This window comes from Pituophis catenifer, unplaced genomic scaffold (genome assembly GCF_029215685.1).
Source record: "Pituophis catenifer annectens isolate HBS135680 unplaced genomic scaffold, rPitCat1.0.hap2 SCAF_6, whole genome shotgun sequence".
NCBI classification, from domain to species: Eukaryota; Metazoa; Chordata; class Lepidosauria; order Squamata; family Colubridae; genus Pituophis; species Pituophis catenifer.
The window spans coordinates 50,556,707-50,575,871 of NW_027256886.1; the positions used below are offsets into that span (position 1 = coordinate 50,556,707).

The 19,165-nt window shown below is 34.9% G+C and overlaps 1 protein-coding gene across 2 annotated transcripts in view; it reads left to right on the forward strand.

The window, feature by feature from the left end:
• HABP2 (hyaluronan binding protein 2) overlaps positions 1-19,165 on the forward strand; it is a 36,752-nt gene that overhangs the window by 15,342 nt on the left and 2,245 nt on the right. The window contains exons 2-12 of one of the 2 annotated variants that reach the window (XM_070946102.1): positions 1,049-1,088; positions 4,868-4,984; positions 5,216-5,326; positions 9,161-9,277; positions 10,182-10,301; positions 10,661-10,832; positions 11,624-11,718; positions 15,168-15,417; positions 15,931-16,073; positions 16,537-16,671; positions 17,501-17,646. In XM_070946102.1, coding sequence (XP_070802203.1) covers positions 1,049-1,088; positions 4,868-4,984; positions 5,216-5,326; positions 9,161-9,277; positions 10,182-10,301; positions 10,661-10,832; positions 11,624-11,718; positions 15,168-15,417; positions 15,931-16,073; positions 16,537-16,671; positions 17,501-17,646 — 1,446 coding nt within the window. Of the gene's footprint in view, positions 1-1,048; positions 1,089-4,459; positions 4,985-5,215; positions 5,327-9,160; positions 9,278-10,181; positions 10,302-10,660; positions 10,833-11,623; positions 11,719-15,167; positions 15,418-15,930; positions 16,074-16,536; positions 16,672-17,500; positions 17,647-19,165 lie in introns of those variants that run through there. The other variant, XM_070946100.1, reaches the window with a different exon arrangement.

A 19,165-nucleotide genomic window follows, 5' to 3' on the forward strand; every position in this document is an offset into this window, starting at 1 on the left:
TATTATTTGATTTTTATTCTGCCTTATTATTTTATAAGTAATTCAAAATGGTGACATATCTAATATTCTTTCCTCTTCCATGTTCCCCACAACAACCTGTAAAATGAGATGAGCTGAGACAAAGTGACTGTTGACACTCTGTTAAGAATGGGTACCAGATTATGTCCCTCTATTCCTGCACTCAAGAAACACTGAGTAACCTGTCCAGGATATGAAGCAAGCAGAATTGTGGATCTGTCCAAAATAAAAAACAAGAAAAGTGGCAATGTATTATAGAGTTATTTCTGACAGAACCCTTTTGTTTATTCCCATAATTCAAAATGATTGTACAACATCATGCTGCTTTCTAATAATAATAACAATATGATATTACCAAAGTGTAACACAAATATGAAAGTCACGGCAGTAGTTTAAAAATGTCACCCAATACAATAGTTCACAGTTTAATAGCCAAATGTAAACAACTAAATAGAGGTAACCTAATAAACATAATGTTGTTTAATCTCAACCCTGTGCTGAAAGTGTACATTTACATGCCTAATTAAAATATTTGCAGTCAATGGGAAAAAGTAGTTTATAAAAGACTTAACTAAATATGACATTATTGTTGCTAGTTGAAATATATATTATTTTTAACTATACTGTGCATTTATTTTAAAGGGGATTGGGAGTATCGAAACTGATTTTTTTTTAAGGGACTGCTTTATTAATAGCAATAGCACTTAGACTTATATACTGCTTCATAGTGCTTTAAAGCCCTCTCTAAGTGGTTTATAGAGTCAGCATATTGCCCCCAACAATTTGGGTTTGCATTTTACTAACCTCGGAAGGATGAAAGGATGAATCAACATTGAGCCAGTCAGAATTCAACTCCTGGCAATGGAAATGCAGAATTAGTGAGCAACACTGCATTCTAACCACTGGGCTACCATTGGCTCTTGGTTGACAGATAGCATTTATATTTGATTTGTCTTATTAGTAAGTCTTAATACATTACTATTACATCTTATTACATTACTAACTCTCATATTTCTCTCTCTCATTTCAGCATTCTAGGATTATATCATCATTGTTCAGCCAACAACCTGGTAAACTCTGCGCTTTTTAATGTGTTCTTTGTGACAAATACTTCATAATATTTACAGTGATAAAATATGGCTATGAACAGTTGGCTTATAGCTTTAATTTTATAGCACAAGAACCTTAACTCACACTTGCCTTTAAGTAGATAAGCAAGTCTTTGTTTCCAGTATGATGACTTGTGTAATTTCATATGGAAAATTAAACCTCCAGCCAGAGCCACTTTTGGTTAGAAATCATGCCCAATACCTACCGCAGAACCTATTTCAGGAATATGTTGATCTTGTATATTGAAGTAGTTGTTAATTTATCATAAGCAATGGGGAGAGGGGGAAACAGGACTCATTATGAGATTTTGTTCACTTCCTATTATAGACTGATTAATTCTATAATTAATTCAAAAGGAAGGATCTTTTTGAGTTTTGAATTTAAAGTTTCCATCATAGCAGCACAAGATGTGCAAAAAGTAAAAACCTGTGATCAAAAGCTATTAGTACTAAATATTAGAAAATGGCCTTTTCAAAGCTAACGATGAAGAAGTTAAACTTATCTGTTGCTAGAAATATCAGATACCAGGCAAAATCCATTTTGAAACAACATACATTCATATTTAGGTCACAGTTTTCTCAAATAAAGAAGGAAATATGGCAAGTAGATATAATGATATTATATAAATCCTATATTAGGATTTTTCTGGATTTCTGGCCAGCAAAATCCCTACTGATGTTTAATCTTCACTTGGATTCAGAGTTGATAGAAATTTTATGACTGCCAACTAGATATTTTTGCAATCATTCCATATGGCACCTGAGAATGCATGGTAAGCTTTGGGTTTGGCTACTCTTCTAATAGATATGGAAGTAATTTTTATCATTCTACAAAACATGTTCTGGAAGAAAGTATTGCATGGATATGATGATTAAATTACTAGTTGTACTTTACAAAGATTTGTATAATAGACACAGAGGTTAGTTTTATTTTTCACACTAGATGATTCCTTTTTTATGTTGCCAAATCTTGAAAAAGTATAATGCTGCATATGATCAATCCTTTAATCAAGATAGATATTGCATATAGGGTCAAATTTATAATCATGTACACATCCGTATACCAAGTGGTTGATGAAGATTGTATAACTGATCAGTTATGATCAGGTAGGACAGTATAACAATCCAACTTCTATTATTTCCACATAAATGCTGGAGCAAACATAGCAGACATTTTGTCCTAAACAGGCTTTGAAAAAAGTCTAAAAAGTCTAAATCAAATGACTAAAAAATGGTCATAAAAATGAGCATCAATAGCAAAAGGAATAACACATGCAAGCTATCTTGAAAGAGATGTTTTGAATAGATCACATAATGTCACCTGATTCCTAATACTTGATTAGGAACAATGAACAAGCTGAGCTAACCATAATCATAAGAAGACATCCATGGGCATGATGGAGTATTGAGAAACTATAAAGATGGTTCCCATACAACCAAAATGGATTCTATTGTTTAGAAAAAGGGGGGGAAACTCTTTATTCCTTTTATACAGTATTTGACACAGAAGTGGGAAAAGTACATAAAAAGCCAAAGACACCTTTAGTACTACAAAGTTTAATAAATAAACAGAGACATTCTAACTTTTGCAAAATAATCCCACATACTGTCAGGTTGAAATATGAACTCCTTTCCTTTTTCATTACCTTGCATTAAACTTTATTTGCTCCGTGGAGACAATGGCCCTATCTTGGAATGAGTTTCTTATCCCTCAGCCTGGTGTGCAGTCCTGCAGCACTTTCATATTGCAAAGACTTGGCTCTTGAGAAATAATGAGTGAATAAAAGAAGTCTTGACTTGACATAACGATAAATGAGGTGAAACTTTTTTTTTACCGTCAAGGAACCAGTTTTGGTCCATAGAAAAAAGAAGTTTCTATTTTAATATGGAATATAAAGCATTCATTGTACAAAAAAGTGTTTTTCATCAGAAGCAAAGGAAGAACAAAGATAAAGGCAGCAATCGAATGAATGAGTTGAGAAAACTAAGATAATGCCGTTGATAAGCAGTTCAAGGCGACACATTGTTCACCAGGCCATCGGCCCAGCCCTAGGGGAGAGCTTTTAAAAGTATCCCTGTATGCATTTTCACTCTCCTCATTACCATACCTGCTCTTTGAAACTCACCAGTGGTTCCAACAAACTACACTGACACCTGCCGGAAAGAGCGGATGACCCATCTTAATCAACTACTTCTGTGAAAAGTCTATGGAAAGAACTGTGTCCCATCTTTACTTTGCTATTCAGAAAGCTATTTGTCAATGGGTATCCTGAGAGCCATTGCTATGAACAAAGATCTGTTTCTGTGCACTGGAAATGTGGCACCATGATCAAAGTTAAGAAGAATCTCCTACTTGTTTCCTTTGTTCATGAATATGTCCCTTCTCTTATACGGCTACTAACACCAGAATAATTACCTGTACTTTATCCAGTACTAGTTTGATTGTGATGAAATGATTCCAGCAGCGCTCTGAATGGAATCGGGATTTTGAAGCACTCTATTTACTTTTAACAAGGCATTTCTCCTACCTCGAAGACCTAACAAATGTTGCAAGCACATCACAGTATTATATAGGAGTAGTCCATAGATATCAAGGGGAAAAATAAACTGTCCTATAAAAGGTTTTGAACAATGCCAGTTTGGATTAAAAGTTGAGATACAGTCCTGAAGTGCAACAATAAACAAAATATTTGTCATTGACTATGTTTAGAATACAGACTACTTCCCAAAATAGACTATGTATTATTCCTACAAAAATATATACTAATCTAAGTTTTTAAAAGAAATTTTAAACATTTTCCCATATGTGGTGAAATGTCATTATGAGTTTTTTCTGTACAAGTTTTTTTTTATATCTGAGATATAGTAACAAAGGTTTTGAAGATCAATTGGCAAATGCATCTAATGCCTATATATGTGTGTGGGAGAAGATGTATACATTCACATGAACTTAACACCAAGAACTATTCTCAAGTTGAAATGAAAACCATGCACATTCTTCATCAATAATATTTTTTTCTATTGGACAATCCAGTTTACTATTCTGTCCATAATATAATGTGAGCTTCAATGAGCACACAAGACTGATTAAAAGAGAATCACAATTCAAAATATGAATACAAAATATTCCAGCAAGGAAGCTGGTGCATTAAAGTTTTTGTTATTTATCTTGTTGTATAATATCAGATTTTTCATCTATCTGCAAAGACAATAATTAAATACAACTTCCGTAACAATATGACTAGTTATTCAAGGAGTACAGCATATTAGGCTCATGCCTTTTACAGTACTGTATAATTTTTTTTTGTAAATATATAATAGGATTGCAACCATACCTTCAAAATATTATACAGCATGAAACAATCTATGCCAAGTCATTGCCTAAGATTTCAACTCTTTCTAAAAACTGTTGTGAAAAAGAATTAACGATCAATTAATGATCCAGACCACATCTTCAGAGATTATAGTTATTTGACATTTCATTTCTTGGTTGAAGTTATTTATTTATTATATTTATATCCCATCTTCCTTCTAAGGGCTCAAAATATGCCCCCATGCTGTTTTGTTTTCTGCAGTACATTACGCAAAGGAATAGGAATGTGCTGATAATCACAATTTTTATTCTATAATGTTGTCTAGTTTAATTTCACTAGATCAATACATATTTGCTACACTAAACAACTTTGAAATGCTACTTTTCATACATGTTATAGTCTGTTTTTTTTCTGATATATCTGCAGACCCTGCTGATGACTATGACGATGAATACAGTACTGATTATATAGAGCCAACGGAGACTGAAATCAGATTTAGTTTCTTTGACTCTGATTGGATTTATGAATTCTTCACTCATGATGGTACTTCGTTATATTCATTATAAGATGGAGAAACAGAATATGGGAAGGGAAAGAAAGGAATCCAATCTTTAGCTAAATGTAGAACTGGGGAAAATTGAAAACTCTCTACCACTTTATAAATCTGCCATTGCAAGCAAACATTAGTGTTCTGGATGAAAAACCTTTCAATAAAAATTGATAAAGGTTAAAAAATTAAAACAATTAAACTTCAAATTTATTTCTCTGTGCTAGTAAATCCCTGCCAGACAAACCCATGCCAGAATAATGGTATCTGTAAAAGAAACAGAAACAGCTATATGTGTTCCTGCCCTGAACCATACACAGGATCAAAGTGTGACCGTGGTAAGAAACATCTTGATATTGTCACTACTGTTACATAAAGCTGAAAAATGTAGATACTATTATAAATAATATAGTTTACAATATATAAAATATATTTATTTACATTGCATTCTAAAAGTCAGCTGGAAATTTGCAAGGACTTTCCAGTTTAAAACTATAATTTTAATTTCTATATTACTTTGTCACTTTAATTGGATTGTCCCATTAGAATTCATGATCATTTTCAATCATGAATACACACAAGACTTTGTATGCATATTTTTGTTGAATATATTTCTTTCTTAAAAAAAAACAAATTCTGGACAAGGAGAATTCAAACATATGCAAAAGTGTGATCCTCACATGAATGGAATAGTCTCATTTTGTATGCTAAGATTCATATATACATATTTTTTCATACAAGAATTCTGAAAACCAAGACAAATTCAAGCATCAAGCATAGATGATAAGGGAAATTAGTTTACCGCAAGGGGGAAAAAAGCCAAAATTAATTGCCTAGAGTCAGAGGTAAAATATACTCACAAGAACAGAAAATATCCTAGTGTGTTCAAAAGATTGTCATTTTCCATTTTGAGGCATGGAGTATAATAACAATGGAACATAGGAGCGATAGTTGAGAAAAACTTTTAGTGCTGAAATAGAACACAATAGAATATAAAATAGTAGCTTCAGGTCTGATTTTTATTTTACCAATAACAAAAAAAAAAAGTTTGGAATGCAGCAGAAGGAAAATATAAGAATTTACTACAATTATCCAAGCATAAAACAATAACTCAATAGTTAGAAAACAATTGTGATCATTTTACTTAGTTCTCATTACATTTCAGAATCATTTGGGGAGAAAATGAATAAAGTACATAAAAGTAAGCAATATAAATCCACTAAGCAATCATTAGGTGTGGCTGGAACATTTATGTATGGAAGTTTTCTGATAATCCAATAGAACAATGGCTAAATGTAGAGGATAAATACGAATATCTTCAGTTATTAGACTGAATATCTTCAGTTTAAGTTAAATACAGTTAATAGCAACCTCATATAACTATAGCAGTAAAGATATTAAATAACATTTAAAATTGAATATTTTGTAAAGAATTGCTTTAAACCAAATAGCTGAATATAATTGTATAAAATATTGCATTCATAATATTAGCCAATGTTAGTCAAATCAAAATGATAATGGAGCACTACAGAAATTATTCAAGAACTTGCTAAATGTTACAAATATAGGTGCACCGTAGAACTTATTGATAATTAGTGAAATAAAATAGAAACTAATCTCGTAAATGAAGTACATATATATTGGTTCAAAATAGATATAAGAAATAAATACTGTATATTAACATAATTAATTATGAGAATGTAATAATTTCATCAAGTGGGGAAAATTCATCAAGTCTTTCTTTAAGGAAGATATTTCATAAAATTATTTAATTGTATGTATAAATTTATGAACCCATTCATAAAACATGAAAAGACTCTATAGTCATAGTGGTACCCAATACAGTGCAGTCATATAAATCAGTTGTTTACTAAATGAAGGCATGATATTTTATATATTGCTTACATTGCTTACATTACATTTATATATTGCTTACATTGTAAGCCGCTCTGAGTCTTCGGAGAAGGGCGGCATATAAATCAAATTAAATATGTGTGTGTGTGTGTGTGTGTGTGTATAGTTAATATTTCGGGTTTCTTCCCGTGTAATTGTGGATATATCCCTAAAAGGGTAGAAGCGACATTTCGACAGAATCCCATCTGCCATCATCAGGCTTATGTCAGCAGTCATTTTGCACTAACTGCCGTTGGTATTTCAAATCTGGTGCTGGTATTCTGGGATGGCTCCACCTTTTCATTCTGATTGGTTGGGAGTCCCAGTATGTGTTTATTGGCTTGGCTTTGGGTGTATGGTCGGTTTTTCTCCACTAGGTGGCAGGGCTTCATCTTTGTGGCTGGTTTGAATATGATTTGGTTGGGATTTTTTTGATTAATGTTTGGTCTATGTTTTATATATGGTGTTAAGATTCGTCTATCTATGAGAGCAGGTTTCCAAATAGTAGGCAGACGTGAAGTGTCATCCCGTTTATTCATGCAATATGGTCTTTTTTCTATTTCTATTGCTTCTCTGATTATCCTGCCATTGAGATGTTCTATTTTTGCAACTGTTTTTGTTTCATTAAAATTAATGTTGTGTCCTGTTGTATTTATATGTTGAACTAATGATGATGTGTGTTCTTGCTTTTGTATTGAGTTTTTGTGTTCCTCGATGCGCACACTCATTCTTCTGTTGGTCTGTCCAATGTATGTTGATGGGCAGGAAGCACATGGGATTTCGTATATGCCTTGATCTTCTAATTCTATTTTGTCTTTGGGGTTTCTCAGAATGGACGATATCTTTCTATCTGTGCAAAATATGGTTTTGATGTTGTGTTTATGTAGTACTTTGCTAATTTGTTAGTGCAAAATGATTTAATTTAGCAGTTAGTGCAAAATGACTGCTGACATAAGCCTGATGATGGCAGATGGGATTCTGTCGAAACGTCGCTTCTACCCTTTTAGGGATATATCCACAATTACACGGGAAGAAACCCGAAATATTAACTATACACACATACATACCCGTGAAAACTTACATAAACATTTATATATATATATTGTAGCTATAATAATAGTTAAATGTGTTTATTAAAAATGTCAGGATTCCCAGTCAGTACATTATTAAATTAAGCAGTTTTTAAACACAAAGCTATTAAACATATTTTAATAGTTACATTTACTTCCATTATTTACATTTGACATCTGTGTAAAGCATTTGACTGCTTATAATGGGATTTTTCAAAATCAGTCCATTGAATTGTAGTAGAATAAGGCCATTTATATGTGCAAATTATAACAACCCAATCTCAGTCCCACTAGGTAGACAGAGCATGAAATCAAATTCAGTTTATCTGAAACTACTTTTATTGAGATTAGCTATAGTAACAGAACCTTTCAAATCTGATTATGCTGTACATCCTTTACCTTCTTATAGTTCAATTAATTAGGAAGCATCTACCTGATTCACTTCTGAATATTATCTTGTTCTGGGATTTTAAAAAAATGTTTTAGTTCCTTTTGCTTAAGTAATGATACCTATATATTTCATCATGCTCACCTTTGACCTGTAAAGCCAGAAAAATTGTAAATGATCATGACTGTCCGAACAGTAATCTCTGCATAATTTTGAGCATAAAATTTCACTAGTCAAAATAACTAAATAATAATATAAATAAAAACAAAATTAATTCCTTGACTATGAAATAGCTGCACCTAGCTTTTCTTGCCACTAAATGTTCTTATATTGCAGATTCTAGGCCTTGACCATCCTAGCTTGGACTTCCCAATTTAAAATATTTTTTTTTCCATATTGTTTTGTGATACTGTTTCAAACACCATTGCAACTTAATGATGGATAATAATTTTATTATACATAGTAATTTTGTTATAATATGAAGATAAGGCGTACAAATTCATATTATTTATGTGTAGAGGAAATATTTAACATACAACTGAATATTGGTATTTATAGTGCTGTAATATTGCTTTCCCCCGCCCCCAAGTTTATGAGCATTTCCATATGTACAGGGGAATAAAAGAGTAGGAATTGTATGATTATTTACTGTTTTACAACTCTGTAACTGTAATTTTCACCAGGAATTAGAATGAAATTGCACATTTGTGTATCTCCATTGTCAATCCTTGTACTACATAAAGTCTGTTTTTAGCAAATATCCAAAACTTGAAAAATCTACCTAACTTTCTTGTTCTTTTTACTGTTATTGTATACCATAGTGAAAAATACATGCCGAAGAATCAACTGCAATGGAGGAGAATGTCTGATTATATTAAGAGCACCTTATTATCAATGCAGTTGTAGATACCCATATAAACCACCATCATGTAGAAAAGGTGAGACAAATTATTGTTGTCATACTAGTAACCAATTTCTAGCATTATGTCTACTGCTGCTGTGTTCTATGGATTAGAATCACAACTGTTTTTATCTAAATTAGGGCTGTCAAACTCGTGGCCCACGGGCCAGAAGTGTCATGGGCTGGCCAAGCCAACACCCAGTTTAGCTAAGGAGGAAAAAGTCATGATACATCACATGATGCAGCTGTGATGACACAAGTTTCACACCTCTGCTCTAAATTATCATCTAAAATCTAAAACTTGTCATTCTAAAGTTGTTTCTTAACTCATTTCTTAAATGCAAACAATGGTCAGGACAGCCTGCATAAAGTTATTTACTGGACCTATAGACTTTAGATTGGGGAGCCTTTGGATTTTCCCATATTAAATCCAATTATCCTTCTATGTGCTTGTGTATGAAAAGTTCTCCTCAAGATAGCCTGCATGGAGTTATTTTAAGTAACAAGAGCCTTGATAGTACAGTGGTATATGCACCCTGTTATTAACACAGCTGCCTGCAATTTCTGCTGGTTCGAATCTCTCAAGGCTCAAGGTTGACTCAGCCTTCCATCCTTTCTAAGGTAGGTGAAATGAGGACCCAGTTTGTGGGGGCAATAAGCTGACTTTGTATAAAATATACAAAAGTATGAAGGCTATTGCTTAACGCATTGTAAGCCGCCCTGAGTCTCCGGAGAAGGGCCGCATATAAATCAAATTTTTTTTTTAAAAAAAAAGTACAAGTGAGCCCATAGACAGAGCAAAGTTATTTAGGAGGTTTTAGAAGTAATTCCACTTATCTTTTTGTTTGTGTGGATAAAAAGTGTCATTGAATGAATAGCTTCTTACATTGTTTGAACAATCTCATTTAAATACAATATTCTAATTAATTCTTGAATATTAGCATCCTCGGCTTGTCAACCAAATCCTTGTAAAAATGGAGGCACCTGTCAGAGGCATCGTTTAAGGTATAAATTCAGCTGCAACTGCCCTGAAGGTTTCAGAGGAAAATTTTGTGAACTAGGTAAGAGAATTCTCTGTGTTTTGCAGTGGTAGTGTGACTACTATAGGTGGATAAATTAACCTTTGATCTTTTTAATTATGTTAGTAATTTATGAAAAACTGATTAATATTCTTTGTATTGTACACATTTACAGATAAAACTGATTTGAGCCCCATTTTGATCATCATGATGTAAAAAGAATATCCAACTTAGGTATTTTTTAATAAAATCTAAACTTGCTGGAATGCAGATTCTTGTGAAACATCATTCTCAGATTCTATGTGGGTTCATGTATCTAAGAATAAAGAGGAGAAAAAAAATGCCAGAACAGGCCAAACTAAAACAAAAAGATCTTTCAAAACATGACAATCTTGTTGTAGGGACTGAAGACTGCTTTGAAGAAAATGGCCACACATACAGAGGAAATGTTAGCCAGACAATCCTCCAGAAAAGATGCCTTCACTGGAATTCTCATTTTCTTTTGGACAGTAGTTATAACGCATTTATGGAACATGCTGACTATTATGGCCTTGGCGATCATAACTTCTGCAGGTAATCCATGTATACAAGAAAGCCCAATTCCAAGAATATCATTCTTATTTATATCCCATTTCAAATCAAATATTACTAAATAATGAATAGTCATTGGCTGTGTTCTGAGGACATCTTCAATTCAGCCATTAATAAAGCTTTCTTGCCCAAAAAAACAAGTCATAAAGTATTCACTTATAAGATGACAGACTCATTACCACTTTCTAGTCCTGGAATGCTCTCCATCTTTCCCATCTCCTTTTCCTAGATGACGTTACCATTTTTAAATTTAAGAAGGTATGCTAAGCCTGCCAGTTTGCAATTTCATTTAAAATCAGCTGAGGCGCCAAAAGAACCTGATGACTGACAAGTGAGGATTCCTTGACATCAAATTGTGTACTCCTATGTCAGTATAATGCAGGTTAGGTTGTTCCTGTTAGCAGTGATGAAATAACAGTACAATCAATTAGTACAATTAATTCATTCTTATTTACAGAAAAAGATCAGAAATAATTGCTACTTTGCATTATGCTTTTTATACCCAAATACTTTCCTAAACAATGAATGCTGACAGCATGTCTACAAAAGCATAAAAATTAAGCTTAGGCATTGGCACAATATTATTAGCGGGTAAGTACTATAAACTGAGAAGATGCCATTATCAATCAAGTTTGTCTTCTTGGTTTCTGAGTGACTTGATATTTCAGTGTGAACATTGTTCAGTTCCACTGCTTATCAGTTCTTCAATTAATAACTTCTTTTCTGAAGATCCATTCTTCTGACAGGTGAATCTTGAAACTTCTCTCTTTTAGGAATCCAGATGGTGATGACAAACCCTGGTGCTTTGTCAATGTGAATAACAAATTGAAGTGGGATTTCTGTGATGTCCCCCCATGCTTGTCAACAGGTAGAATAAATAATAAAAAATAAAAAAATAACATGGTGTATATTCAGTGTAACATTAATTTAGTATGGCATTAATTTAGATTGGCAATCACTGTAGATTTTGTGTAATCCATCTATCTCAAGAGCACAGATGCCTAAGACTTTAATAATACTGGAAGATTTCTCATTTGTAGAGCATCAAAAAGTATACCAAATAAACAAAATAGCTTGAGATGTCTATTACTAAGAGATATTAAAGAAGATGAAATTTAAAACAGGAAAAAAAGAAAATAAATGAATTACACAATGTAGAAAACATTTTCTGCATGATTCTTACAATGCAATTAAGGGGGCTTTCTTTGATTATTTGATGCTGTAGTACTCTTTTTTTTTTTTTTTGCATGGAACTATTTCTAAGCAGAAGATTTTGAAGAATATTTTAGGAATATAGGAAGAACAAATTATTTCCCTTTGGGCCAAATCAGTTGTGTACCAGAATATGTTGAAATCCATTGTAGTAGACTTACCAGAGCGTGACTGAAAAATCCAGATGAGAGTTATAGATAAAAAGGCTTTAACTAATGCTATTAAAAATATTTTTGTCTTTAACTGGGCAAAATGGCACATTACAGGGCAACAATTTGTTAACCAAGTTTCTTCAAATGGCTAAATTACAGAATGTGACCAAAATCCAGAACTGTGCTGTTGCTGTGGAAGGGAGGGAGGGAGAGAGGGAGGGAGGGAGGGAGGGAGGGAGGGAGGGAGGGAGGGAGGGAGGAAGGAAGGAAGGAAGGAAGGAGGGAAGGAAGGAAGGAAGGGAAGAAGGGAAGAAGGGAAGGGAAGAAAAGGAGAAAGAATCCTCTATGCACCCTTCCTAGTCCATCTACTCTTTTGTGCATTCCACTGACCTATGCCAGCCATAAACTGCCTCCCCATACAGCTTTTTCAACCCACCTCTTGCACAGACCCTTCCTGATCTGCACCCCCATACACACACATACCTTTCTGATCCACACCAATGCCTTCCTTGACCTGTGCAATATCTCTACCATATCTCCACAACCCCTCCTACATTCCTTCCCTAACCCATTCAGCACCATTTGGGCTCACCCAAGAACCCTTTCTAATTTGAATCCCGAACCTCACCTTTCCTGACCTGTACAGTACCGTTTGTGTATTCCCAAACAACTAAAGGCATTTTTCCCATCCCTCTCTCCATGCACCATCCTCAACTATTAAACACCTCTTATACATTCCCATGGCTCCAACATAGCTTTCTGGATCTCTTCCATCCTTCTACATACCCAATTGCACAACACCTGTCATCCACTTTCAGTCACCCTTTTCAACCTATGTCACCCACTCAGATGCCTTCTCTGACCCGCATGGCGTCTTGAGTGCATACCTTTCCTAACTCATTCAGGACCTCTTCCATAGCCCACATACCATTTGGACCCCATCTGACAGCAGCCATTTACCTGCCTGCTTGACTTGGACTTGCAACTTCCTGCTAGCTTTCCCAACTGACTTTCTTCTTACAAGCTTTAAACAAGCAAAGTAAATAGGAAAGCTGACAGGAATTCTAGGGAAGAAAAGAAGGGCAAGAGTGTGAGAGAGAGAAGGAAGGAAAAATGAGGGAGGGAGGAAACTCAATGGGGAAGCAGATAAGAAAAAAGTTGCTTTCACTTCTCTTTGTTCACCAATGGTCATTCCGCTTGTCTGTTTTGGTAAGCAAATATCTCTGAAACAATGACCCAATGAGACATGGGTAATCTAAACCTATCTATAATTCTTAGATACTGACTGCCTGGGTTTTTAAGGCTAAGATTTTATGTAATTTTATTTATTTATTTAACATATTTCTATCCACTGTAATCAGAAAAGGGTTTTAGTGCTTTACATAACTGTAATATATTCCTTAGCTATTATTGTTCACATTTAGGACCAATTGATGAATGTAAGACATATCCAAGTTAAGCCAGTCATCATTTTGTTAATGATCCTCCAAAGCCAACATTTGTTAATACCATATTTGTGATGCTATAATATTATTCTTAGACGGCACTTAGAAAGTCCAAATATTGTTTATTTATTAATTTAAAAGAGTTATACAACCACCCATCTTACGTTATAACCCCGAGCAGCATAGAAACAGAAACTAAACATTAAAAAGTATAAAATCAATATTAAAAGTTCCCAGTTCCCCCAAAACAACAATAAACAACTTTTCTGGACATCAGCCATACACTGCCCCAATGCTTATGGGAAAAACCAGGAGTTTTTGAAAGATCAGGAAGGTCAGGGTCTCCTGGATCTCAGGTGAGAAGATGTTGCAAAGGTCAGAAGCCACTATCAAGAAGAGGTGTTGCCTTAGTCCTTTGACAAGGCAACATTTAATGGACATTCAAAAAGGATGCATGCCCAGATGAATTAATTCTGCTTTATTGTAAATTTACTTTAACACAATTTTGCAAGTCTTCTCTGAGCTAAGCTTCCTTTTTTTCTGACCATTTCCTGGGCTTGTGGCATTTTGCCCTTCAGCTCTTGCCAGCAGTGCTCTAGTCATCTCTTGTGTCATTTCCTCTCATACAGCTTCTCAGTAAATCAAGATCATATTGCTCTAATTCAATCCAGACCCCACATGACATGCTTATTTCAAGCCACAACAAATGACTCAACTGAACTATGCTTCAGCGCAGTGGCGAAATCCAAATTTTTTTACTACCGGTTCTGTGGGCATGGCTTGGTGGGCGTGGTGTGGCTTGGTGGGCATGGCTTGGTGGGCACGGCAGGGAAAGGATACTGCAAAATCTCATTCCCACCCCACTCCAGGGGAAGAATACTGCAAAATCCCCATTCCTTTCTCACTCCTGGGGGAAGGATATTGCAAAATCTCCATTCCCATCCCACTCTGCATCCAGCCAGAAGTGGTATTTGCCAGTTCTCCGAACCACTCAAAATTTCTGCTACCGGTTCTCTGAACCACTCAAAATTTCTGCTACCGGTTCTCCAGAACCTGTCAGAACCTGCTGGATTTCACCCCTGCTTCACAGCTTCTAGGAAAAAAAACACAAAATCTTTCTGTGAATTGGTATGGGATGATAGGCCCTACCTCCCTGCAGTGAGAGATTAGTATGGAGAACTCAAGAATCAAAAGGGAATGATCTGTCCATGGCAAAGGGCTGATGTTAATGTTTCCCAAACCAGATACCAATAGCACTGCCCTCAGACAAAGATCAGCTCTCCACAGTGGAGTTGGATCTTTGAAAAGTTGGATCAGGTCCATGGTTCCCATGATAGCCATGAATTCCTGAGCCATCTCTGTGTGTGGAAATTGTCTTTGCCAAACCAGCCACAGAATCAAGGAGCTTGGGCAGGGACACTGCTACATTGGAAAGACAGAAGTAACACAACTGATCTCTATTGCTTGACCTCACTAATAGAATCTCAATTACATTCTTTACATTGCAGCAAAATTCTCTAGAAATATAACAACCTCCTTCAAGAATCCAGTAATAAGTAATACATACAGAACATGTGGGAAACCAGAAATAATAAGACCATTCAAGAGAATCTATGGAGGTGTCAAGTCAGTTCCTGGCAAACATCCATGGCAAGCATCTCTTCAGAGGAAGATTTCAGCAGGTGTACCAAAGGGACATTATTGTGGAGGAGTATTGATTGAGCCATGCTGGGTTCTTACCGCAGCACACTGTATCATGTAAGCATTTTCTACAAATGCAAAGAAACAAAACAAAACCCCTAACTTTGATTTCATTCATCCAGTAGATAGAAGAGTCTAAAGTACACAATTTTGGATAGCAAAAGTCAGGTGGGGAAAGTAGCCATGTCATGTTGTAGAATAAATAGAATTGTGCCATGTCTTTTTATCTGACACATAGTCTTGTTTCTTTTATATAGAATTCTACTGCTAATGCACAAGTCATGGCAGCTGTATAAAATTCAGAAAAATACCAACTTTGTCTTTTGCTTCTGAGCTAATGTGTTTGGCCTAGTCTTATCTTTAAGGTCTATTATTTTATAATTTGGCAACCTGTAGAGTTATTTTTATAATGCTTTTGTTATTGTATGATTGTATAACAGAGAATACACTCTTCTTAGTATGGGTTAATCTACTAGAAACAATTTGTATGATGAATTCAGATGAAATTGGTGTAGTTTTCTGATTGTTCTGACTGATTGTTCTTTTAGAATGGGCTACTTTCTTTCATAGGACAGAAGCACACAACCTCCAGGTGTCCCTTGGAGAACAAAATCTCAATAGGAAAGAGCATCATGAACAAAAGTTTGATGTAGACAAGATCATTAAACATGGACACTATACAGAGCAGGATGGCATCCCATACAATGATATTGGCAAGTTTCTATTTTATGTCATGGATAAATCCCAATCATTACCACTAGGAATGGAAAGAAGGAAACGTTAGTTGAACCTTAAGAACACTGATGCAGGTTAAATATTGAGAAGACAAGACTAAACTGTAATTAAGTTACAATAAAGAGAGCTAGCAAATTCATCTCCAAAAGTTTAGAAAATAATGTTATGTTTTTTAGTATAGATATATTTATTGCTTTTACTGCTTTATTTTTCTAAATATATCTTCTAACTAAAGTTAGAAGTTAAGTGTAGAGATGACTTCATTAATTTAAGCAAATAAAAACCACGTTAATGAAATATCTAGAAAATATTAACAAATACTCAGCTCTGATCCAGAGAAATTAGAAGAAATCTCATCAGCAAATTTAAGGCTATGGTGCAATTCAGTGGCTTTATAATTAACCGTGCCTTAAAATACTGTGTTTTGTTCTCTTTTTACAGCTTTGTTGAAATTAAAGCCAATTGATGGGCACTGTGCTCTGGAAACAAGTTATGTTAAATCTGTGTGCTTGCCTGATTTTACGTTCCCCGATAACACAGAATGTTACATATCAGGCTGGGGAGAAACAGAAATAAGTAAGCCATGGCGATGGGAGCAATTAATTCGAACTAATATACAGACAGGATCTGAACTCATATTTGTTACAAGGATCTTCTCTATGAACAAAGACTCCCTCTGCATTTTCATCTATAAGCTCCAAAATAGCTGCAGTCACTTGAAGTTTCAGAGAGCTGCTTTGGTGTCTTCCAATAGACATCAAGTGTGCTGCAATATAGCACGCTGTTTTCTGTCTTCATTAATGTAATGAATCGATACGATTTGACTTAATTTGTCCTTTTTTTATCTTGAAAGTTTAACAGGCTAGAAATTTTAATCTCTTGTTGACCTAATATGTAGCTTCAAATGCAATAACTATGCTTTTAAAATGTTATTTTTATATAAATATATATATATATATATATATATATATATATATATATGTGTGTGTGTGTGTGTGTGTGTGTGTGTGTGTGTGTGTGTGTGTGTGTGTATATGTGTATATGTATATATATATGTGTGTGTGTATGTGTGTGTGTGTGTTTTTCTTTTATATATATATATATAAACAGATGATGATGATGATAGATAGATAGATAGATAGATAGATAGATAGATAGATAGATAGATAGATAGATGATAGGATAAATATAAAAATCCTTTCTTTCTTTCTTTCTTTCTTTCTTTCTTTCTTTCTTTCTTTCTTTCTTTCTTTCTTTCTTTCTTTCTTTCTTTCTTTTTTCTTTCTTCTGTTGTAACATTAGTTAAATTCAGTATCTTTACCAATCATTTTTTAACCCAGCCACAAAACAGAAAAGACAAGATGGGAAATAAGAGTTCTTTGTGTTTCTGGCATTCATTCTATAGGTGAATCATCTCATCAGCTATTGGATGCCAAAGTAAAATTGATTTCCCAAAGGCAGTGTAATGCACCAAATGCGTATAATACCAGAGTGGTGGAAAACATGTTTTGTGCTGGAAGTCTTCAGAGAACAAGAGCAGATACTTGTCAGGTTTGTTGCTTTTTGGTATTTCTAACACTAATTTCTCTTCAAACCAAATGTAAACAGACTATACATGGTAAAGACTGGCAAGGTGCTACATATGTACCTACTCATTATATCAGATAATATTCCCCAACTTCCTTCCTTTCAGCATAATATCAAAAGCATATACTGGTAATCATGAACTTACAACCATTACAACATTCCTATGGTGATGTGATCAAAATTCAGATGCTTGACAACTGGCTTGTACTTATGACTGTTGCTGGGTCCCAAGGTCAGGTGATCACCTTTTGTGACCTTCCAACAAGCAAACTCAATGGGAAGTCATATTCCTTTAACAACTGTGTTACTAACTTAACAATTGCAGTGATTCACTTAATAACTATGGCAAGAAAGGTCATAAAATAGGGCAAAACACATTTAACAAATGTCTCTCTTGGCAACAGAAATTTCGGGCTCAATTGTGGTTGTAAATTGAGGACTATCTGTGCTTGTTCTTTTATACTTAATGCTGATTCTAAAAGGCTACAAACAATTTTTATATTTTCATTGTCAGTTCTTTGGCCAGTTCAAATCAAAATCAAACCTTTATTGTCAATGCACACCATGTCTACAATGAGCCTCCCTTGGAGAACCCCCCCCCCCCGAAACACAGAATACATCACAATAACTCAATAAATAAAAGGAAATTCCTAAACCCAAATAAGTAATAACTGGCACACATTCCCATATACATATATGTATATAACTTTATATTATGTCCATCATATTAAACCTAAATGTGGTGTTATGTTGCATTCAGAAGTCTGACGGCCCATGGATAAAAGCTATTTTTCAACCTATTCCTTTGGCTGGCTATGGTTCTGTATTGTTGTGGCTCCGTTACCTGAGTCTGTGTCATCGGCAGGAGAGGACTCCGAGAGTGAAGAAGAGGAGTTGGCAAGGCCTCCCTCTCCAGGACCCTCCTCTCTGGCAATGCCTTCGGTGTCCGCCAAAGGGCAAGAGATAGGGCCGGGGCCAAACACGTCCAGATGGACAGTGATGAGGGTAATGAGTCTTGGCTGGATCCACGCCAGTGTCGCAGAGATAAGCGCGCCCAACAGAAGAAAAGGCGTGCCCGAGATTAGGCTGAGACACTGGACCATACCCCACAGGATATAAAAGGGAGTGTGGTGGCCAGTCAAACCTTGTGACGAACAAAGCTGAAAGCTTCCACACTCTTCTGCATTGTCGGATTTTTGCTATAAGACTTAGCTGGATTATCTCTGGACTTGATTAACTCCGTAATTATTGAGCTGTTTCTTTGATGTATCAGAAGTGGGGAGAAGTTATCTCTCCTCTTTGTAAATAATAAACTCTTAGCAGGCAGCCACTAGGTTGTTGCCAAGTTCCGTTATCTTAAGGAAAAGGATTTTGCCGGCTGGCTTGGTCTTTAACTCCTGAACGTCTGTTGGTGTGTGTGCGTGTGGTTGGGGACAGAACATGTATCTCCTATCCAATGGTAGGAGAGTAAAGAAGTGCTGAA